The sequence below is a fragment of the Notolabrus celidotus genome, chromosome 2 (assembly GCF_009762535.1).
Source record: "Notolabrus celidotus isolate fNotCel1 chromosome 2, fNotCel1.pri, whole genome shotgun sequence".
NCBI classification, from domain to species: domain Eukaryota; kingdom Metazoa; phylum Chordata; class Actinopteri; order Labriformes; family Labridae; genus Notolabrus; species Notolabrus celidotus.
In genome coordinates this window covers 7,258,475-7,282,216 of record NC_048273.1, presented here as the reverse complement: position 1 = coordinate 7,282,216, position 23,742 = coordinate 7,258,475, and the positions used below count along the sequence as shown (strand labels likewise).

At 42.1% G+C, this 23,742-nt stretch overlaps 1 protein-coding gene across 1 annotated transcript; it reads left to right on the top strand.

Annotated features, from left to right (window-relative positions):
• Positions 1-4,017: 4,017 nt before the first annotated feature.
• On the top strand, positions 4,018-5,845 carry LOC117805190 (proteasome subunit beta type-11-like). Its single transcript, XM_034673843.1, has one exon. It carries the CDS (start codon positions 4,018-4,020, stop codon positions 5,125-5,127), a length of 1,110 nt encoding a protein of 369 aa, XP_034529734.1. The 3' UTR covers positions 5,128-5,845.
• The last annotated feature ends 17,897 nt before the right edge of the window (positions 5,846-23,742 follow it).

Here is a 23,742-nt window from a genome sequence, read left to right as displayed (position 1 = left end):
GCTTTGACCCTAACCCTTGACATGGTTTGATTAGTTTTGTCCTTGTGTTTCATGCCTTGGTTCCTCCCTGTGTTTATTCTGTATTAGTTATCCTTTGTTTCTCTTGAGTGTTTAGGGATCCACGCAGGGCCACCGCCAGGGATTTTGGGCCCCATGAAAAAACATCACATTGGGCTCCATATATGTCTTGTAATATACTATTTATAATAACATCATAATCAAAGTTGCAACAGTCTTTAAAAATGAATTCACAACAGAAAAGAGCAGCACTGAATCATGCAGAATAATGGATCTATAATGCTGTTCTGTATCATCAACGCTAGATTTGATACTTTATTGTGTGATCAAGTTTATTAATTACAATTATTAAGAGGTTAAAGCTACTTAAACAAATTGCCCCTCGTGGGACCCCCCCAAAATTCAGTCAGCATCAAAATATCTGATTTGAAGGTATTATTTGAGTGATCTCTGTGACATTAAAACTGACTAAATCACTCAATGCTTCAACATGCCCAGCATCCAAAACAGACTATCCCAGAGGAAAATTTTATTGCTCAAGGCTTTCTCTTCTAAGTCTCTGGAGACAAAATTGAGATTCTCACTTCAGCTTCTTTCAAGTTTCAAATTGTTCTCATTGGTTTCTCATTAGTGTGTCCTAAAATTCACTAGGGGAAATAGTTGAGACCATGACATGAGTCTTATTTGAGACTTAAATGAGAGATCTCATTAATGGCTGATTTTCTTCTCTTTTTTAAAAATATATTTTTGGCCTTTTTGCCTTTATTTGACAGGACAACTGAAGAGAGACAGGAAAAGTGGGGAGTAGTGAGCGGGGGAAGACAGTAAATGCAGGAAATGGTCGACTGGCCGGGAATGGAATCCGCTACCCCTGAGACGAAGACTGTAGCCTCTGTATGTGGGGCGCTTCGACCGCTAGGCCCTCAGCACCCAAAAGAATCCACCCCTTTAATTGTAATAATCTGGCTAAATCTGGTCAGCCCTTTTGCGGCCCATATTTTAAATAAATGGTCTGTCATACCTGGGATGAAATCTCTATCTTTTGCAATTTCTCTCAAATCCACTAAATCTTTGTGAAGTTGTTTTGTTCCAAACAGACTTGTAAAGGAAGGACCATATTGTGAAGTCAAAGAAGAGATCATTTGACATCTAAATATCTGATCTTGCAAGTGGTTCAAATGTTTTAATGAGAATTGTAAGTTTGTGGACAATTACATTGAAATCTTAATTTTGCAGGGCACTATAAATGTGCATGAAAAGATGAGCTCAGGCTCTTTCTTTGCTCCATCTGAGCTCAACTTGAGACACAAAAACTGAGTCTGACAAAAACAAATGGATCAGGTTAGATTGAGAGAGCTCCCTGATTTCTCCACCTGAGCTCAAAAGGAGTCACAACACTTGAGAAATACCTGAGAGTCATTTCAGATTTTGACCAGATCTCCTTTTGAACTGAAAGGGAGACTAAGCTGAGACTTTTTGCATCATTTTTTCTGGAGGCAAGAATGAGAAACAGGAGACATAAGCTGTAGTCTCATTTTGCTTTCAAACAGATCTCATTGTTGTCTAGGAGACATAAATGAAACACTTTTGACATCTCCTCTCTAAATTTATTTTCCTATGGGATAGGCTGTAGCTTATGTAGCGTAGCTATAACTTTGTTTTTAGAGGTTTTTGTAATAGTAATGATAGAGAGACAGAAAAAAGAGATTCCCACAGACCCCCTTCAATAATGCTAATTGACATGCTACGTTGACATATCAGCTGCTGAGTCTGGTAGGGAGGGCGGGGAAACCCGTAGTTCATCTCATTGCTGACATCAAACTAGCAAACAGGCTGATTTTAACCACTCAAAGACTATACCAACCTTTCCTGGAGAAAAACTGCGTGACATACTGTCACCCTCCCTTCTCTCTCTTTTCTTTCCCTCCTTTTCTGGGACCCAGACTTTGTTTTTCCAGACATTTTAGCTGCCTTTAGGGCACTCTGTGTAACTTCTGTCTGACTGCGCGGCACAGCTGATTAGCGCCAGGATTATTTTCGGGGCCCCCTGTCAGTCAGGGGCCCTTAGGATCATCCTAACTTTTCTGGATCCATGTCTCTTGTTGTGTTTTCTTAGTCTAGTCTTGTGTTTCCTGTTTTATTTTGTAGTTCTGAATCCTTGTGTCTCCAGTTTAGTTTTACATCATAACCTTGTGTGTTTCCCTCCTCTTGTGATTCCTCTCATTAGTCTCACCTGTATCCTGTGTTCACACCTGTGTTGACGACTCTGTAATTAGTTTCTGTTTCCCCTGTCCCTTGTTGGATCGTTGTTCGTCTTCCCTGTGTTTGTCTTTCCTGTGTTCTGTGTTCTTAGTCCTCTTGTTTTTTTCTGTGGATTTGTTTAGGTAGTTTTTCTATCTCAGTTTTTGTTATTAAATCATTTTTGTTTTAAAATCTGCTCTCAGGTCCTTCATATAGTTTGCCCCATTTATAGCAACCTTAACCTCAGGAGTCGTCTGGCAACAAAGAAAGCAGAAAACAAATCCATTTTTTTTTTTTACTTGCAAGGTTTTATCTCAAATTTAACAACTGGATACGAGTCCTTAATGTGCTAATTATAAGGTTGTGTAAGCAAACATCTGCCATTAAAAGCACTTAGCTTCGTTAATAGAAGCTATGATTGTTGGTTAAGTGTTTTTTCTTCAAAATAAACAAAATCTTTTTGTGAATTTGTGAGCGGACTCTGTGGATGTTTTTAAGTTCAGTGTGAGGAGGGAACTTTTTCAAAACACTCAGGTTTTTTTTTGCCATTCCATCGGTGCAATTACACCTTTAAATGTCCATCTCTGCTTTATTTGAAGCTTGTTTTTCAACATTTTTTCATTCTAAAAGATTCCTTTTTTTAAAGAAACATTCAATTTTTTCTGTCAGAGTTTTACAAGGTTGAACAAATGCATCTAAAACTTGTCACTCAGCTCAGCATGCTTAGTCACCGTCACTTGAACATGCATTAACTTCACCGTTGGACATTTTGGGACATTAGGAAATCCTTGAAGTCATCACTGACACACACAGACATTAATTTCAGCATCTCTTAAATGTAATTGAATAGTTACATGGTGTATTTGTGAGCATAGAACCTCCTCTGAGAGGAACAGTCTGGCTCTTGAGCAGCTTGATGCTCTGCTATGTTTTGAGCTGGTCTCTAATTATTCTGCTGAGCACACGCTGTACAACGAGCTGTCAAAGTAAAACATAAAAGAGAGTTTCTTACCAATAAGACGGCTGCAGAAAAGAGACACCCAAGAAAGAGGGAGTTTAACACTTTCATTTTGATGGTTTCTTGCGTGAGTTGTTGTAGAAAGTCAGAGTATCATGTTATGATTCATTATGAAGAAGTCAGCAATGTATCATATGTTGACACGTGGCAGTGCACTGCCTAAGCAAAAGGTGTGTGAGCATACATTCTGTGAGATGCAGAATTACCTGATTGTCTGGTGTTGCAAGTTTAGCGATTAGCATGAGCAGCTTTTAAAGGCCAACCCTCCTTAAAGACACACGATTGATTCTGTGTCTGTGTGTGTGTAAACACTACTCTTTTCACTCGTTTCTTTTCTAACAGCGAGTTTTCACAAGAGTCTCGCATCAAAGCTCAGTCTATCTTAATTTGATGTTCTCGTGCCAAGGCCTCACCATCGACCAGCGTCCTCTTTGGCCTCCTCCCACGCAGGACTTTGAAGAAATCTGATCTGAAAAACAACCTGATACTGAAGCCAAGACTAATTACCCATGAGCTTCTGACTGTTGACGCTTCAAAGTCAAGGGAATCAGGCATCAGTTGCTGTTGCTGATGGGTTGTTTTAGATAACCACACATGAGGAGACGCCATATTGTTGTGTATATAAAGAGAGTCGAGTGCTGAAACAGAGAAACTACAAGTTCACATGGCATGCAGACCTTTCATAGACTTATGACTGAAGTCTTTTTGATTAGAGAGGATTTATTTTGTCTTCACATCCAATGGCTTTGCAGGACTTGTGCAATTTTCAGGACATCTTTCTGGACAGTGACAATACTACATTTTCTTCAGCACCAGGTGGGACCTTTGTGAGGGATTTGCCGGTTTGCAAAGGAACTAATCTGTTTAATTTTTACATACCAGTGGCAGAGTACCTGGAAGAGAGTCCAATTCAGTTTGGGCAAATCAGAACCGCTCAGAACTCCAGTGACATTTTTCCTCATGAGTCCATCTTACCTTCCTTATCTCTACCTCCAAGCCTTCCTCTGGCCTCCTCTCAGTCCGTCCCTCTGCCCTTCCCGATGGCTCACGGCACCACCACCCTCGCTTTCAAGTTCCAAGGCGGCGTGCTGGCTGCAGCAGACACTCGTTCCAGTTGCTCCGGGCTTGTAGCATGCCCAGCTGCCCAGAAGATTCTGCCCATTCACAGCCACTTGGTCGGTACTACTTCGGGTACTTCGGCCGACTGCGCTCTTTGGAAGAGGATTCTGGCTCGAGAACTGCGGCTTTACCAACTCCGCCACGGTCGACGGCTCTCCACCAGAGGGGCTGCCAAATTGCTTTCCCACATGCTTCACCCATTTAAGGGGACAGAGCTGTGTGTGGCGGCCACGCTGTGTGGGTGGGATGGAGGAGAGGAAGATGGATGCCGTGACCATGAAGGTTCAGAGGTTGATTTTCAAGAAATGACTGATCTCAGGGAGTCTGTGGATACAAGTCCTGAGAAGGCAAAAACTAAGAGCTGTTCTTCAACAGACGCCAGAGAGTTAGTGAGCTTCTCTGGCCCCAGCGTGATCTATGTGTGCAGTGATGGTACTCGTCTGCAGGGAACGCTCTTCTCCGTGGGCTCAGGTTCGCCATACGCGTACTCCATTTTGGACCAAGGGGTTCACTGGGGGCTGACGTTGGACGAGGCCACGTCAATCGCCAGAGAGGCTGTGTTCAGAGCAACGCACAGGGATGCATACTCAGGAAACTGCGTAGACATCTATCACATCTCTTCAAAAGGATGGACTCGCAGGAACAGAGAGGACTTAAAGGAGGAGTATTACAGAGAAAAGACAAGACGAGAGAAGAGGAGGGAGAGACAGGACGTGACTTTGTCAGAGTAGAGACTTGAAACAAATAAAAATGGCAGGAGAAAAGAAAAGCAAACATTGGGGAGTATTTTGGAGAGACATGATGGCATCTCTGCAGCAGGTACTAAATTAATGAACAGGACCGGCGTTTGCATCCTCCAGGCTAAACCTCAAATGATTTGAGCATGCATATCGCTCCCTCTAATAAACAGCTGATGGTTTGTTTGTGCTGAAGATAAAATGTATACCCTAACAGCACTCTGCTGGCTGGCTTTGTGATTAAGCTGCTAAAACATAATGAATCATTTCAAGTAGGCTGTGTGAGATAATTATAACCTACTCCTGCAGGGGCTGGAATCACATAAACACAGAGAGGAGCGCTAAAAAGCTTTAATGGTCCAAAAACCTAAATGTCTGGAGTGTAAGGGCTTTAATGTAGCGCTCTGTATAAGGGAGCTCATTTAGGTGAAGCAATAAACAGTAAGGAGCTGAAAACTGATTTGTGTCTGCTGTCAGAATTCCTCTGAAGTTTCTTTGACACTTCAATAAATTAATGAATTTGCTGAACCTGCCTGTTGGTTCTGTACGAGCAGCCTGGTAGTAAATTAAGCACACGAGTAATTCTTGAAGTGAAAAGAGCTGCAAAGGATCTGAGAGCGAAAGGTACGGAGCTGTTTGTCCTCTTTTTTACCTCAAACTTCATTTTGTACATCGGGGGGGAGGGGGAGTTTCTGATTACAAGCAGCTGTTACATCACTTTCGTCACAGGCGACAGAGACCGATTAAAAAATAGAAGAGTTTTTAGTCTACCTCTAAAAACCCTGGATGATTTTAAAACTTGTATTTATTTGTCTGATGTGTTTTTTAATGTTTCCTCAAATTGCTTCTCTGTGGAAATAAAAATTTGCTGAGTGTACGCCTGTGTCGGTTTGATTTCTACAGCCTCATATAAGATTCTAATATTCTTTTTTTTTTTTTTTAAGTTATATTTTTGGCCTTTTTGCCTTTATTTTATAGGACAGGTGGAGAGAGACAGGAAATGTGGGGAGTAGAGAGTGGGGGAAGACATGCAGGAAATGGTCAACCGACCGGGAATCGAACCGGCGACCCCTGCGACGAGGACTGTAGCCTCTATATGTGGGGCGCTTAGACCGCTAGGCCACCAGTGCCCCAAGATTCTAATATTCTGTATATGTTTCAAATTTTAATCTTGTACTTGTACTTGTGGCAATAACCAGTAACGACAATAAAACAGAGGATAGACGGAGAAGGAGCAGCAGCAGCAAGAGAAGAAGATGACTTGGTTGTCAGCTAGCCAGCTCGTCTTTACTGCAGCGTGTTGCTTCCACAGCGGTGAAAGTCCTGCCAAAGGAGATGAAGGATGAAAGCAAGGTACTCTACCCACATCCCCCAAAAAGTTTCCAGACTAGTTTGGAAAGTTTTAAGATTTCATAACAAAGTAATATCCCTCAAATCAGTACAGTCTGCAGCACAACAGATTCTGGTTGTTGCTTGTTGTCAACAGAGCTGTCACCCACGAGATCACATCCCCTCTCAGTAGCATCAAATAACTTCTTCTCACTCACTGTGTAAAAATCGAAGAGTTACTTTGAATATTTTCTGATTTTAAAAGTATAATTTTTCATCGTTTTAACCGGTGCCTGGTTGTAATACCATCACTTACTTTAACTCTTCCTGTCCCATTAAAGTTACTAACCATAGACCTTTCTGGAGTCCCTGAGCTCCCTTGTCTCGTGGGTCCCTCTGAGCTGCCGTAGGCATCCTCCTGCTATCCCTCTTTCCAGACCCAACTCGGTCTCAGCAGATGGCTGTCTAACATGAGTCTGGTCCTGCTGGAGGTTTCTGCCTGTTAAGGCAAGGCAAGGCAAGGCAGCTTTATTTGTATAGCGCATTTCATACACGAGGGCAACTCAATGTGCTTTACATTAACACATTAAAAGCATTGGAGACATTCAGACAGGCATAAAAGAACACAATTAAAATGACAAATATAATAAAACAGAAAAGAAAAGGAAAATTAGAAATATATTAAAAATTACGTTAAAATTTTAATTTAAAGTGAGTTAAAATAATCTAAGATAGGAAGGCAGTGGCAAATAAGAAAGTCTTAGTCTTTGATTTAAAAGAGGTGAGAGTTGGAGCAGACCTTCAGCTTTCAGGGAGTTTGTTCCAGATATGTGGTGCATAATGACTAAACGCTGCTTCACCATGTTTCGTTCTGACTCTAGGGACTGAAAGCAGACCAGTACCTGATGACCTCAGAGGTCGAGGTGGTTCATAAAGTAGTAGCAGATCAGCAATGTATTTTAGGCCTAAACCATTCAGTGCTTTATAAACCATCAGCAGGATTTTAAAGTCTATTCTCTGACAGACAGGAAGCCAGTGTAGAGATCTAAGAACTGGAGTGATGTGGTCTACTTTTTTGGTCCTTGTTAGGACTCGAGCAGCAGCATTCTGTATGAGCTGCAGCCGTCTGATGGACTTTTTAGGGAGTCCTGTAAAGACCCCGTTACAGTAGTCTAGTCTGCTAAAGATAAATGCATGGACCAGTTTTTCTGCATCCTGCTGAGACATAAGTCCTTTAATCCTTGATATATTCTTAAGGTGATAGTAGGCTGACTTTGTAATTGTCTTAATGTGGCTGCTGAAATTAAGGTCTGAGTCTATGACTACACCAAGGCTCCTGGCTTGGTTTGAACATTTCATCTGTGCAGATTGGAGCTGAGCAGTAACCTTTAACCTTTCTTCCTTGGCTCCAAAAACAATCATTTCAGTTTTTTCTTTGTTTAACTGAAGAAAGTTCTGGCTCGTCCAGTCATTGATTTGTTCAATGCATTTACTCAGTGTTTGTATGGGACTATAATCCCCTGGTGATATGGTGATGTAAATGTGTGTGTCATCTCCATAGCTATGGTATTTTATTTGGTTGTTTCTTATTATCTGACCTAAGGGGAGCATGTAGATGTTGAATAGTAGAGGCCCCAGAATGGATCCCTGAGGTACTCCACATACGATTTTCATCCGCTCAGATGTGTATTTACCTATAGACACAAAATAGTCCCGGTCATTTAAATAGGACTTAAGCCAATTTAGTACTGCACCATAGAGTCCCACCCAGTTTTCAAGTCTGTCCAGTAGTATCTTGTGGTCAACTGTGTCAAAAGCAGCACTAAGATCAAGTGATACCAAAACTGAAATTTTGCCATTGTCTTTGTTTAAATGAATATCATTGAGGACCTTGACTAGAGCGGTCTCTGTGCTGTGATGTGATCGGAATCCTGATTGGAAGACATCAAAACAGTCATTTATCATTAGACATTGTTCAGTTGTTGAAAAACAGCTTTTTCAATAATTTTACTTAAAAAAGGGAGGTTTGATATCGGCCTATAGTTGTTCATTTCTGATGCATCTAAATTGTTCTTCTTCAGGAGTGGTTTGATTACTGCTGTTTTCATGGCCTGGGGGAAGACACCTGTAAGAAGAGACATGTTGACAATTTGAAGCAGATCTGAGGTCATGCAGTCTGAAACCTTTTTGAAAAATGGTGATGTTAGAATCACCAGGAAGTTTGTTAAAGGAAGTTTTTCCTCGCCACTGTAACTAGCTAAATACTGCGATGTGCAATGCTCATGATGGATTAAGGTGGGGTCAGACTGAGTCTTACCCTGTCTTGAAGTTGGGTCTCTGTTCATAATTTGACATAGAGTGGTCTAGACCTCCTATATTTGTAAAAGCGTCTTGAGATAACGTTTGTTGTGATTTGGCGCTATACAAATAAAGATTAATTGATTGATTGAATAGAATATTCCCGCCAGACGGTGGCGATATAGTGTCTTAAAGCTGTTTGCTAACCGCATTAGCAAACAGAAGAAGAAGAATGCTAACTGCATTGAATAGCAAAAGAAGAATAAAACATTAGCGACAGTCGCGGTAATTCTCTCTGTTTCTGAATCTCAAACCACAACAGGTCATTACACTACATTACTTTTAGCAACCCATGTCCCACCTGTTTAAATGGAGGAGGTGGGCTGTAAGACCTGCAGCCAGTCACTAGGTGGAGCTCTAAATTAGCTGGCTGTTGTTCCACCTGTGTGTCTGTAAAGTAAATTCCAGTTTTCGTAGATGTAGACTGTTTCTGAAACAGCCTGCTACATACTACCTACTAATGTGGGTCTAGCGAAAGTTCAGACAGGAAGACTATAAAGCAATCACAGCAGTTGTTTAACTCTCCTCTCCCTCGTTCAATAGCTCACCCGCTTCCAGCTGCATGCTCCGGAGCTGTCATTGGCTAATCAGCGGCGGCTGTCATCCAATAGCTCAGTGGCACGCCCTTATCGTCAGCCTATCAACTCTCTGCTGTCTTTTTAAATGTGTCTCTCTCTCCTGCTAGTTCCTTCTTGCATTGATGGTGAGCACCCCTCCACCTCCCCATCTCCACCTGGTCTCTGCAAGTCTTCAATCCCTGGGATTCATCAACCACCACCACCAGTGTCTGGACTCTAGGGGGATTTCTTCTGCTGCCAAATTCATGCATCCTACGCTCACAACATTATCCCCATAGAGTCCTTACGCTAAAGATTTCTGTCAAGATCCATCATTCATTCAGTTGTAATAAATAACCTTTAATATTCAAATTGTGTCTCTCCTGATTGAAATGAAGTGTTCTGTTCAATCTGTGTTGCAGTGCACACTTTGGAGTGTGCATTTCTGCCCTGGAGCAATCTACAGGAGCAGCTCCAAACTTTTCTACCTTTTAGTCACTAAGAGCTTAAATTATATAAAAACATGACGCAGGTTAAAACCATAGACTGTATAAAATATGGACGTAGTATCCGTGACGTCACCCCCCATAGGAAAAGAGATTTAGAGAGGAGATCTCAAAAGTGTTTCATTTATGTCTCCTAGACAACAATGAGATCTGTTTGAAAGCAAAATGAGACTATAGCTTATGTCTCCTGTTTCTCATTCTTGCCTCAAGAAAAAAGTTGCAACAAGTCTCAGCTTAGTCTCCCTTTCAGTTCAAAAGGAGATCTCATTAAAATCTGAAATGATTCTCAGGTATTTCTCAAGTGTTGTGACTCCTTTTGAGCTCAGGTGGAGAAATCAGGGAGCTCTCTCAATCTAACCTCATCCATTTGTTTTTGTCAGACTCAGTTTTTGTGTCTCAAGTTGAGCTCAGATGGAGCAAAGAAAGAGCCTAAGCTCATCTTTTCATGAACATTTATAGTGCCCTGCAAAATTAAGATTTCAGCGTTATTGTCCACAAACTTACAATTCTCATTAAAACATTTGAACCACTTGCAAGATCAGCTATTTAGATGTCAAATGATCTCTTCTTTGACTTCACAATATGGTCCTTCCTTTACAAGTCTGTTTGGAACAAAACAACTTCACAAAGATTTAGTGGATTTGAGATAAATTGCAAAAGATAGAGATTTCATACCAGGTATGACAGACCATTTATTTAAAATATGGGCCGCAAAAGGGCTGACCAGATTTATCCAGATTATTACAATTAAAGGGGTGGATTCTTTTGGGCGCTGATGGCCTAGCGGTCTAAGCGCCCCACATACAGAGGCTCCCCACTTTTCCTGTGTCTTCAGCTGTCCTGTCAAATAAAGGCAAAAAGGTCAAAAATATATTTTAAAAAAGAGAAGAAAATGAGCCATTAATGAGATCTCCCATTTAAGTCTCAAATAAGACTCATGTCATGGTCTCAACTATTTCTCCTAGTGAATTTTAGGAGAAATTAATGAGAACAATTTGAAACTTGAATGCAGCTGAAGTGAGACTCTCAATTTTGTCTCCAGAGACTTAGAAGAGAAAGCCTTGAGCACTTAAATTTTCCTCTGGGATAGTCTGTTTCTGAGAGCTGTTTGGAAGCCAATCGATGGCGGCAGCCATATTGGAAATGCAGAACTCAACCAGGCAGAGTGTGACATAAAGGGGCAGAGTTTGAGCCTCCTAGCCAACAGCTATGTGTTCCCGACTGGGAGTCCAGTCACATTAGAAAAAAATTCACCCCCTGTAAAGTGTGAGCCCATAGAGAGATTAGCTTCTTAGGGCCAAGCCGTTTTTTGAACCAGGCTGTAAACATGTTTACTAAACCTGCAAAGATCGTCTTTTTCCCATTCATGTCTATGCAGTTTCCGGTGTTTCTGCAGCCAGCCTCAAGCAGATTCTCCATGAATTGCAGTTTATAACACTTCCTCATGGGCTTCATCGTTTGAGACCGGAGGTTGCCGCTTGGTTAAAACATGCTGGGATTACTCTCCAGGATTATGCTTCTACATGCTTGTTATTAAGACTGTGTATGTGCATAAGAGTGTTTCATGGTTAATGCATCCAAGATTGCTGCCTGCCTGTTTACATGTATACACATTTGGGCTATTAGCTGTATGGAATAAATCATGGGCAGGCTTGCGTGATGATGATGAAAACATTTTCAGTGCAACACGAGAGAGTCGTGTGTCTTTTCAAACCTACACGAGCGCTGCTTTATGACTGACTGCCGCTGCGAGAGGAAGAGGGGAAAGCCTCCCTTCCTCCCCGAACTCATCCATAATTCCTACCTCGGAAGTTCATTAATGACAGAATTATTGAGCGGGTAAAAACAAAAAAAACATCTGGAAACCAGTTTGGTGGTCCAGATTTGAAAGTAGAAAGCAGGCTTGTCAGTACAAAACAAGTTGTGAGAGCAAGCAAGGACAAAAAATGTGATTGTTATCAAAGTTTGGAGTCTGGAAGAAGAGCAGGGACTCAGTGGGTGTAGGGCTCCCTTTGCTCAACCTCTTCAAAGCCTCTTCTTCAGATTTTGGCTGTTTCGTCTTCTCGCATTCAAATTCAACAAAGAGCAAAGCAAACTCCACCGGTTTTGACCAAGAAATGAAGAGTCACATCACTACATCTGTGGTGTTTTTCATTCCTCTTGAAGAAATGTGAAAATGTGACCCCAACAGCTACAAATTTGCCAAATACTGTTTGACAGCCTCCTCTCACAGCCGAAGCAGAGAAGATGTTTTCGCTTGTAAATCCGTCCCCGGCTGCACTCGCATCCTGATGTTCAGATTGATCACAGCTTGGCTCTGTTTTGTGCTTGCACAGTAGGTTTGGCATTAATAAACCTCCGTATCCAGCTGTGAGCAAGCGAGCTGGGGAGTGACCTTGGGATTGAATGCTTGCTTTCTAGTCATATCAATAAACATTTTCACCCCTGCACTTGTTAAAAAAACGCTCTCTTGTTTATCACACAGCAGAGCTCACAAATGATCAAGAAACTGTGATGTGCAAAGCGAGGCTGAGTTCACTTGTTAAAGTCTGGAGATCCTCTGAAGAGCTGACACTGAGCTGGAAGTACTACTTCTTCAAATATCAACTTCTCTCATTTCTCTTTAGAGGAAGAAACATCCTTTAAAAAGTGCTGCAAAAAACAAACACGTTATTCCAGGTGGGATGGGATGTTATATGTTAGAATGAAAAAATATCACATTATTTCACTTCTGAAGGAAATCTCATGTGACCCTGATCCCAAACAGCTTCTGTATGAATTTAAAAGAATACAAAAACAATGTTGTTTTGAACATTCAGCCTTCAAAAACTTAAATTAAAAGTAGAAGAGATGCAGCATCTTTGAGTGTTTTTTTTTTACTGAAACAATGAAATCAAATGACCGCTCCTGCATGGAGGTAACAGCAGGTTAAGAAATAAACTGAAACTCTTCTGATGTTTCCTCTTGGCTTAGAAACTCAAACAAAAGCATCAGAAACAAGATTCAGTGTTTGAAAGAGTTATCTTTGATGCCTTTAACCACTTACACCCAGAAGGTGTCACAGGAGTAGATCGACAGCATGTTATACCAACTTTCCGGTTGTGTTGATTTTGGCGCCCTCCTCTGGACGGAATCGGTAGTGATTTTCCTGGATGAAGACCGCATTTCCCTTTAGTACTGTCTCCCTCTGTGGAAAATTTGTTTACCTCTCATTCCAGCAATAGCATTGTTGAACCAAATGAATGAACACAGATCTTCTTTTTTAATCCCACAGCATGCAGAGTGATAAGGTAATTTATTGATTTGTAGCTCCGTGAAATTGTGAAGCCTTGAAAAAATGCTTAAAAATCTAATTAAAAATTTTGATTAAATACAAAAATAAATAATGAAAAAGATGAGAAGACGTACCGGTTTAAGGTTACCCGTCAAAGCCCCGGTGTCATGTTGTGAGCTCCGGTGTCCCAATTAATGTCTGAATAATGTAAACATGCAACTTTAAAGGTGACATATTATGCTCTTTTTTATCAACATATATTGGTCTAAGAGGTCCCCAAAACATGTCTTTAAAGTTTACTGCTCAAAAAAACACTTTGGAATCAGGTTTTGGTCTGCCTGTAAACCCCTCTTTTTCAGTCCTCCTCAGAACAGGCTGTTTTCTGTGTCTCCCCTCAGGGAGTGGATGTGGCCTCGGCTCTCCAGCACGTTGATCTAATGTTTACATGTTGGCTGCATAGACATGGCTGCTCGCAGACCCGCGTTACTTCAACCCTCTGAATTTGATCCAGAATCTGATCCTGATGGAGAGGCGCCTGCAGCAGGACCTTTCTGAACCATTGGTCACAGATTTTGTGTTTCTTGTTGTTTTATTTGTCAGTATGTCGACGTGTGTCTTGGTATACAGCTACGAACATGTAGCTATGTGGCTATGCTAACTAGCGCTAGCACTTTTCCATGAAAAATAAAAATCATCCACTAGATCTTCAAAACTGCAGATGTGGGGAGTAAAACCAACCTTTGTGTTTATTAAGACAGCCTACAACTAGCATGCCTCCCTCCTAAGCTCCTTGTTAGCACACATGTGTGCAGGGAATGAAAAACGGAGGAGGGGTTGAGTTGTATTTTATACAGACTATGGGCTGAACAAGCTCCGAGCTCTGACTTCCGTTACAGACCGGATGGCGTTGTGACGTAACAAAAACACTGAAAACTGAAACAGCTTTTTTAGCTAGCAGAGCCCTGGTTGTAGAGTTCTTCCATCTGAAACTTCAACAGATAACGTGCGTCTGTTTGATAATCCTGCTCCAGTATCAGACATGGGGACGAAACATCATGTCAAAATAAAATTATCTAAAGAAGAAAAACTCCTCCTGCTTGATAACTAACTTCTCACTGACAAACTTTACCAGCAGAGCTCGAAACAGAGACACTTCAGGGCGAGGGACGAATATTGACTCAGAAGAAATAACCAATTTTGCAGCTAATAATCTAATTATAGTCACGAAGAGGCGTTAGTGTAAGAGTGGAACTATTTCAAAGTCTGTTGAAACTTCTCACTGTGCCTTTAAGTGATTCATTTTACTGTCAAAAGACATCAAGTTGAGATTTTGTGTCTAAAATCTTCTTACACACAAACCGGCGCAGAGAAACAAGACGAACTTCTTTGTCCACAGGGCTCCGAAAATCAAGACAAACTCAAAGTTTCTCACACAAGCCTCAAAGTGAAGGGGAGTCTGGACTGAGTGAATTAGCTGTATGTTCATATATTATCATTTTCCAAGAAAAACAACAACATCATGTTCACTCTATTCAACCCGCTGGAGGACAAATCCCATCAAATGTGTTAGAGGAGGGTAATTACAGGCTCACACTGAAGACATGTTTTTTAGTTAATGGTGAAATCTCATCTTTTAATGCATCCTTAAGTAGCAATAATGTTCTGGCCCAGCGTCTGGGCGGAACAACAGGGGGAAATAGCAAAGATGATTACGCAGACTGTCTAAATTTAAGCAGATTAAAGAACACTATATTGCTTCAAGTAAAACATACAGCCAACAACCAGAACATATTGGAGGGATTAGACTGTACATGATAAAAATAAATGTGATAATTAGAAACCAAAGCTGTGATTTAAAAGACATTTTCACAAACTGATGTAGCTTAAATGTTTCTATTTTTCATCATGTGTAGACGCTGCTGTGTGGTGCTGAGTGGTCGCAGTGTATCCGGCAAAGAGGTGTTTAAGGGCCCAGCACCAGAAATAAGCAGTGGCGTTTCAAGACCAATTTTACTGGGGGGGCAGGCTGGGGCCAAGGGTGTTGTCAGAGGGACACATTCAACCCTGACGAAAGAGACTGAGGGCAGGTGATGAGCATGTTGACTTTACCTTTGTAATGACTTAGAACTAGGTAACGCTACCAGACATAATTTAGCATTGTTTTATTAGCTTTTAAAAATGCATAGTATATCCTCAGCTAACAGTGCATATTCAATTTGTTAATTATTACATGGATAGAGCTGTCACAATAACAACATTTGTTTTGATGATTGCTCATCATCAAAATATCCTTCAATAGTCATTTCTACATTAAATTGAAGCTAAAGGTGTTGGCTTGAAATGTGTATCCCTCTCATTTTCCAACTCATTGTAACAAAGAGGCAATTAACTATCAAAGACACTCTGACACATTGTGACAACAACCAACCCCATCACAGGGATAGTTGTCCCACACTATGGGGTTGGTTGTCACACATTATGGGGTTGGTTGTCACACACTATGGGGTTGGTTGTCCCACACTATGGGGTTGGTTGTCACACACTATGGGGTTGGTTGTCACACACTATGTGGTTGGTTGTCACACACTATGGGGATGGTTGTCACACACTATGGGGATGGTTGTCACACACTATGGAGTTGGTTGTCACACACTATGGGGTTGGTTGTCACACACTATGGGGATGGTTGTCACACACTATGGGGTTGGTTGTCACACACTATGGGGTTTGTTGTCACACACTATGGGGTTGGTTGTCCCACACTATGGGGTTGGTTGTCACACACTATGGGGTTGGTTGTCCCACACTATGGGGTTTGTTGTCACACACTATGGGGTTGGTTGTCCCACACTATGGGGTTGGTTGTCCCACACTATGGGGTTGGTTGTCAAACACTATGGGGTTGGTTGTCACACACTACGGGGTTGGTTGTCCCACACTATGGGGTTTGTTGTCACACACTATTGGGTTTGTTGTCCCACACTATGGGGTTTGTTGTCACACACTATGGGGTTGGTTGTCCCACACTATGGGGTTGGTTGTCACACACTATAGGGATGGTTGTCACACACTATGGGGTTGGTTGTCACACACTATGGGGTTGGTTGTCACACACTATGGGGTTGGTTGTCACACACTATGGGGTTGGTTGTCACACACTATGGGGTTGGTTGTCACACACTATAGGGATGGTTGTCACACACTATGGGGTTGGTTGTCCCACACTATGGGGTTGGTTGTCACACACTATGGGGTTGGTTGTCCCACACTATGGGGTTGGTTGTCACACACTATGGGGTTGGTTGTCACACACTATGGGGTTGGTTGTCACACACTATGGGGCTGGTTGTCACACACTATAGGGATGGTTGTCACACACTATGGGGTTGGTTGTCTCACACTATGGGGCTGGTTGTCACACACTATGGGGTTGGTTGTCACACACTATAGGGATGGTTGTCACACACTATGGGGTTGGTTGTCACACACTATGGGGTTGGTTGTCACACACTATGTGGTTGGTTGTCACACACTATGTGGTTGGTTGTCACACACTATGGGGTTGGTTGTCCCACACTATGGGGTTTGTTGTCACACACTATGGGGTTGGTTGTCCCACACTATGGGGTTGGTTGTCCCACACTATGGGGTTGGTTGTCAAACACTATGGGGTTGGTTGTCACACACTACGGGGTTGGTTGTCCCACACTATGGGGTTTGTTGTCACACACTATTGGGTTTGTTGTCCCACACTATGGGGTTTGTTGTCACACACTATGGGGTTGGTTGTCCCACACTATGGGGTTGGTTGTCACACACTATAGGGATGGTTGTCACACACTATGGGGTTGGTTGTCACACACTATGGGGTTGGTTGTCCCACACTATGGGGTTGGTTGTCACACACTATGGGGTTGGTTGTCACACACTATGGGGTTGGTTGTCACACACTATAGGGATGGTTGTCACACACTATGGGGTTGGTTGTCCCACACTATGGGGTTGGTTGTCACACACTATGGGGTTGGTTGTCCCACACTATGGGGTTGGTTGTCACACACTATGGGGTTGGTTGTCACACACTATGGGGTTGGTTGTCACACACTATGGGGCTGGTTGTCACACACTATAGGGATGGTTGTCACACACTATGGGGTTGGTTGTCTCACACTATGGGGCTGGTTGTCACACACTATGGGGTTGGTTGTCACACACTATAGGGATGGTTGTCACACACTATGGGGTTGGTTGTCACACACTATGGGGTTGGTTGTCACACACTATGTGGTTGGTTGTCACACACTATGTGGTTGGTTGTCACACACTATGGGGTTGGTTGTGGGTTATCTGTCAGTGTTACTTCTTTTATATTGGATAGAATAACAGATAAACAGAAGCATATTTCCCCAGGTAAATAAAAAAAAATTCAGGAGGTTAGCCTTGATAATAAAAAATCCTTAATGTGAAATCTTTATTATGAGATACAAAGCTGTAATTGTGAACAAAACTTTAAAACTATTAGATTTATTAAAATAAAAAATATGAGACAAGAAGTCACAATAATGGTTATTTTTTATTTTCTATTCTAACTTTTGATAATGACTTACTATCTCGTGATTTATGTTGTTTAACTCATTATTTAATATTTTTTATCTTTTTATAGCATAGGCTTTCTACCTGTTTATTTTCAATTTTATTGTATTTCAACTTTGGGATTATCTCTTTTTATTTCAACGTTTCTCTCATAATTTTGAAATAAATCCCTTGTTGTTTCAACTTTTGTCCCACAATTCTTACATTTTATTTAATCATTTAGACTTTGTATCTCATTGTTTCAATTTTTGTCTCATATTATCAACTTATTATCTTAATTCTGGGATTCGTATCCTATCATTTCGACTCATAATAATGGCTTAACATTTTGTTTTTATTTCTTTCATCTCAGTTAAGTCTTCCTTTATCTATTTTGTTTACAGGAGGAGAGGGGATTCAGTCAGTAAGGTCAAAATGTTGAAAATAAAGCAGTCCTGGGTTCAGCTGAAATGAGGAGGATATTTATATTTTTGAGCTCCAATAAAAGATTCAAAATGTCTGGAATAAAATCAAAGTAAGACTTGCATGGATCTGTCTGTTGTTGTCAAACAATATTAGATCAATAGCGGCATTTGACAGATTTGTATAAGTGTGTTTTTCCTTAGTCTCAGCTCTGTCTGCAGCACGAGCATCAGAGAAACACAGCTGAGTGAACGGTGGTCCAAACTAGTGACACAAAATAAAATGTGAAATATTCTGTGGTAAAGTTAGATGTGTAAAGAAGCAGTCTGGGTACTTTGTGTTTATTGGTACTCAATCCATAAACAGACATTTTTATTCTCCCCCTCTTGAATCCACTCAGGTACCAGACCTGAAATCACACATCTGCTGGGCTGCAGGTGAAATGCCACAAAAAAATGAGGAAATGTCAAAACAGAGAACAAAGTTGAACTTTTAGTGTGAAGAGAAATCTGAGGTTTTTGACATTTCAATTTTAATCCCAACCAAAAAATATATTTCCTCTCTGATTTATTTTTCTCACCTGGCACTCGGACCAACATTATTCCTGACATTCAACTTTACATTTGACATTTTGACCTTATTCTAAAAAAATAAAACCTTCCTCCTCTCATTTATTTCTCTCAAAATTTAAAGTAAAGAGCAATCTTCCCCTCTCTTTTCTCCCTCATGTCTGGCTGTGAGGCTGCTGCACTGACACAAACTCAGATGGTCATTTGTCAGTGTGGGCAGACTGTGTTTGTGGTACTCTTTGGTCCCTGTGTACTCAAAAATAGATGGCTTTTATGGGGACTTTCGTCTTTCTGCTACTAGTTAAAAACTAATGGAGAGAGGGGGAGGAAGAGAGAGAGAGAGAGAGAGAGAGAGAGAGAGAGAGAGAGAGAGAGAGGACTGTGCACGTTGAGCTCAGATGAACCTCGGCATCCTTTCCCACGTTGGATCATTTCGGCTCCGTCCTATCAGAGAGGCAGCACCGGAGCAGCTCTGCAAACACACACACGGTAAGCTGCTTTCTGCTCGGACTTTATTCTCATCTGAACCGTTTTCCTTTCATGCATTTTGCAAGTTTTCTCGCTCCTCCGCTCGCGCACTTTTACATTTCTGAGGCTTTACATGATGCTGCTTTCTTCAACTGTTTCAAAAACCTCTCTCCTTCTGCTGCCACGAGCAGATGTTACCACGCGCGAGCTCCTTAGATGAAGTAATACCCGGGGTTTATAAAGGGGACAGGTTCTGGGAAAGCGGAACCCTCCTCGGAGTGTCTGAACTGCGCGCCAGGCTCTGACAGATGGTGTGGATATTATCTCCGCGCCTCGCGCCTCGTTCTCTGGCTCCTGTGTGCGAACGCGCGCGCTCGTTCAGCGCTCACCTGCCTCGTGCGCTCTCACCAGGGGGACCCTTGCTCGCTGAAATGATGAGAGGGTCTCTGAGGGTCTCTGGACTTCTGCCTGTAGCCCGGCAGCATGTTGTGGGACCGCTGCCTGCATCATCATAGTTAGCCCTAAGAGTGTAAATCACATTCAGGTGCATCAGTAGGTCATTCTCCTGGCTCCCTGTCACGAGACAAGGTCAGGCTCCGGGCTGTTTGCTGTATCTCTACTCGATATGCTAATGAGCAGTCCAGATGTGAGTATGCGCGAGGCTGAGGAGGTTTGTGTGTGTCAGTGACTAAAGGAGAGGAGCAGGAAGTAATCATGTGCTCTGAGATGTGTGGTGTCCAAGCGGCAACCTCCAGTCTAAAAATGTGAGTCTAATGCTGAAGTGGTAAAAACTGCAGTTCATTGAGTGTCCACTTGAGGCTGGCTCTGAAAGTCCCAGAAACCATATACACACCAATTCAAAGAAGACGATCTTTACAGCAGAAATAAACATGTTTACAGCCTGGAACAAAAGACAGTGTGGTCTGGATAGCTCATTTCTTAATCGGCACACACTGTACGGGGGTTGAATTTTTCATAACGCAGTAATTTGGAAGATATTGAGATTACGAGTCTTCCAATGAGCCGCTGGAGATTGGCCTCAAAACAGCGCTTCAGAAACAGATGGGTGACGTCACAGAGACTACCTCCATATTTTATACAGTCCATGGTAATGTCCTGTGTTGATGTGTGAGGGGTTGCGATTTATCATATAGTCCAAAACAGAGCAACATCCTGTTATCAATGGGTTAAAAATATAAAAATGTAATTCATTAATAACTAAATACTACTTGCCCCTCATTAATGTGATTGCTCCTTGGAAACCAATTTCACTGAACCTTCAGGGATGACAAATTAAGCTGTATGAGAAAGTGTCACAGCTGCAGTTCCTCAAGTCGCCACTTGAGGCTGCTTTCAAAAGTCAATCAATCCTTATAGAGCCCAGTGTTACAATCTCCAACACCAAGAGTGAGTACTGTAGGTCTGCAGACCAGAAGGTGGCAGATTCAGGACCACCTTGTGCACTGAATCGCTGAGGATCATATTTTTTGTATCTTAACTGTAACCCTTAAGTTTTAGTTTGAACCATAGACTGTATAGAATATGAACGTAGTATCCGTGACGTCACCCATCTGTTGCCAATCGACGGTGGCAGCCATATTGGAAAAGCGGAACTCAACCAGGCAGAGTGTGACGTAAAGGGGCGGAGTTTGAGCCTCCTAGCCAATAGCGTTGGTTCCCGACTGGGAGTCCAGTCAGTCATGTTCTTATATGGGCAAAAACTCGCAATGTTTATATCTTCTGAACCGTCATGTTAAAAAAAATTCCAACTCCAAGAGAGAGTAGCATGTGTACGGAGACCAGGAGGCTGCAGACTAAGGACCACATTTCTGGACCCGCCTGTTGTTTTTTGCGACTCTATCACCCAGAGCACTGAATCGCAGAGGATTGCATCTTAAGTGTCTTAACATAACCAAGGGTCCCACAATTGCAGTCATGAAACTGCAGCCTCCTGGTCTTTAAACACATCATATTGCCAAGAGTAGCAGGCCAATAAGCTGCAGATTCAGGACCACAATTTTGGGACTGCAATTCTAAGACCCTTGTTGTTTTCAACAGCACCACCTTGTGTATTGGGACCAAATTTTAGTGTCATGATCAATGACTAATGAAGAGCACGCACTGACTGTCCTAACCCTAACGCTAACTGTTGCAACACCAAAAGGGTCATGGAGTTGCCGTCCCAGAATTGCGGTCCTGAAACTGCAGACACGTACAATTGACCCCCAAAGCAAAACCAAACATGTTCATAGCCTGGTACAAAAAAACTCATTTCATTTGTCACTTTTTAATTCATGAATCCCAAACAGTGTATTTATATAATTCACACAATGACGTATAATTAGGGGCCTGGTTGCTCTGAGTGGCAGGTATATGCTGCTGGCTGTCTGCCAGGTGTCACCTGAGCACATTCAGTCACCAAATCAACCTCCAGGCCATGTTTGTGTTGTTTTTGTCTTTTGTGAATTGTTCATGCAAATGTCAGACAACAATCCTGCTCACTGTGTGGTTTAAATTACCAACAGAGGACCCCAGATGTCTGCGTGCAGGTTTATTTTATGGTGACTGGATCTCTAGTCACGTTACCTGCCTATAAGCTTTTTCAGTGTCTGTCAGATGTTGATTTATTTGTGGCAGTCCATTCATGGGAGTCAAGACTGCTTTAGTTCTTCTGCACTGAAAGGGAGGCCACTTCTTTCAAGATTCTCTGTTGGTTTCCAGCGCTGATTATCCTAACTGAGATGTGGGCAGGAGAGCAGCAAATTCATCCTTTCATTCTATTGAGCTGTGGGCTTAATGTTTAGTGTTTGCTCACTCCAATCCTCAGCAGGATAGGCTTCAACAAGCAGATGTCACACCAATGGGTGACGTCAGAGTGATCATTTCACAATCAGTAATCCGTAGTGAGTGTCAGAGAAACAACGGACAGTGAAGTGGACTACACCGAGTTGAGTAGGATTTAAAATTCCTGGCTGAATATAAATATGGTCGACACATCTTCATCTCTTCTTACTTAAAAGGTAAAGCCAGATCGCAACAGGTCATGACATGTTGTGCGGGTGACATATTTTGGGGGCAAGACATACCCAGAAATGCTCTGGTTGGTGGAGCTGTGGAAGTGATGTCACATGTTCCTGTTCTACTCCATAGACTGTATAAAATATGGACGTAGTATCCGTGATGTCACCCATCTGTTTCTGAAGCGCTGTTTTGAAGCCAATCGGCGGCGGCGGCCATATTGCTGCTGTCGAGCGATTGTGACGTAAAGAGGCGGGGTTTGAGCCTCCTAGCCAAGAGCTACAGTGTTCCCGCCTGTCAATCAAGTCAGCTGTGCCTCTCATTGGAAGACTTGTGATCTCAATATCTTTGAAATTGCCGTGTTATGAAAAAATTCACCCCCTGTACAGTGTGCGCTGATGGAGAAATGAGCTATCCAGACTACACTCGTTTTTTGTCCCAGGCTGTAAACATTTTTATTTCTGCTGTAAAGGTCGTCTTCTTTGAATTGGTGTGTATGTGGTTTCTGGGACTTCCGGAGCCAGCCTCAAGCGGATCCTCAATGAACTGCAGTTTTTAGCACTTCAGCGTTGGACTCATATTTTTAGACCGGAGGTTGCCGCTTGGTCTACTCTGATAACCGGGTGCAGAACACTGCAGTAACCTCATTTGTCATGACATCACATCCAGTTTTTTTTATTGTTAAATAACCTTTTGAAAGTAAACTTGTCAGATAATTGAACACTTGCACACAAATCAGTGTGATAAGAACTAAGACAGAACAATGTTTCAGAAAGTACCGCAGCCAGGCACCAGGGGGAGCTCTACATGTTTTTGCATTGTGTCGTAGATGTTTTTATAGAGTCTATGTTCATAAACAAATGGAGTAAAAAGCTCAGATAAAGACTTTGTGAGTAATGAATAGAAGAATAGAACAACAGCTCTTTGGCTTCTTGGAAGTTGTCAAGCGAGATGACTGATAAGTCATTGTGTCTGGGTTTATTCATGAATATATCAAACTATTCATATTGATGAAGGACTACAGAATGGATATGAATCTGAAAACAATCATTTGACTCTTTGCGAATGACTTCCTGCATCCAATAAATTAACCAAGCCATATTAATTCACACGTTCACACGGTTCTGTAATGGGGGCTGGTTTCAATTTGTTAAAGCGCTAACGTTACACTCTCTGCTATCACTGTTCTGTTGTCTTTAGCCGGTGCCTCATGATGGATTACCTGAAATCAGCCTCTTCCGCCGCCGCTCTGAAACAGTACTTGCCAGAGGCAGCCATAATACATGAGCGGTGGCAGAGCAGCACTACTTGCTGTGTAGACTGATGTTTGGAGAAGTGAGGAGGAATTGCTGCCTGTTGAGACAAACTGATTTATTTTCGGGCCATTGCATTCAAGTATTTGGCTGAAGTGCTGGATAAAGGATTGGATAGAGAATTAGGGGTGCGCTCAACATCTGTATTGGCTGATGTTTGCTTTGTTGACAGATATCGGCCCGTCGGCAAATAACGTGCTGTAGCCAATAAGCCGATATCTG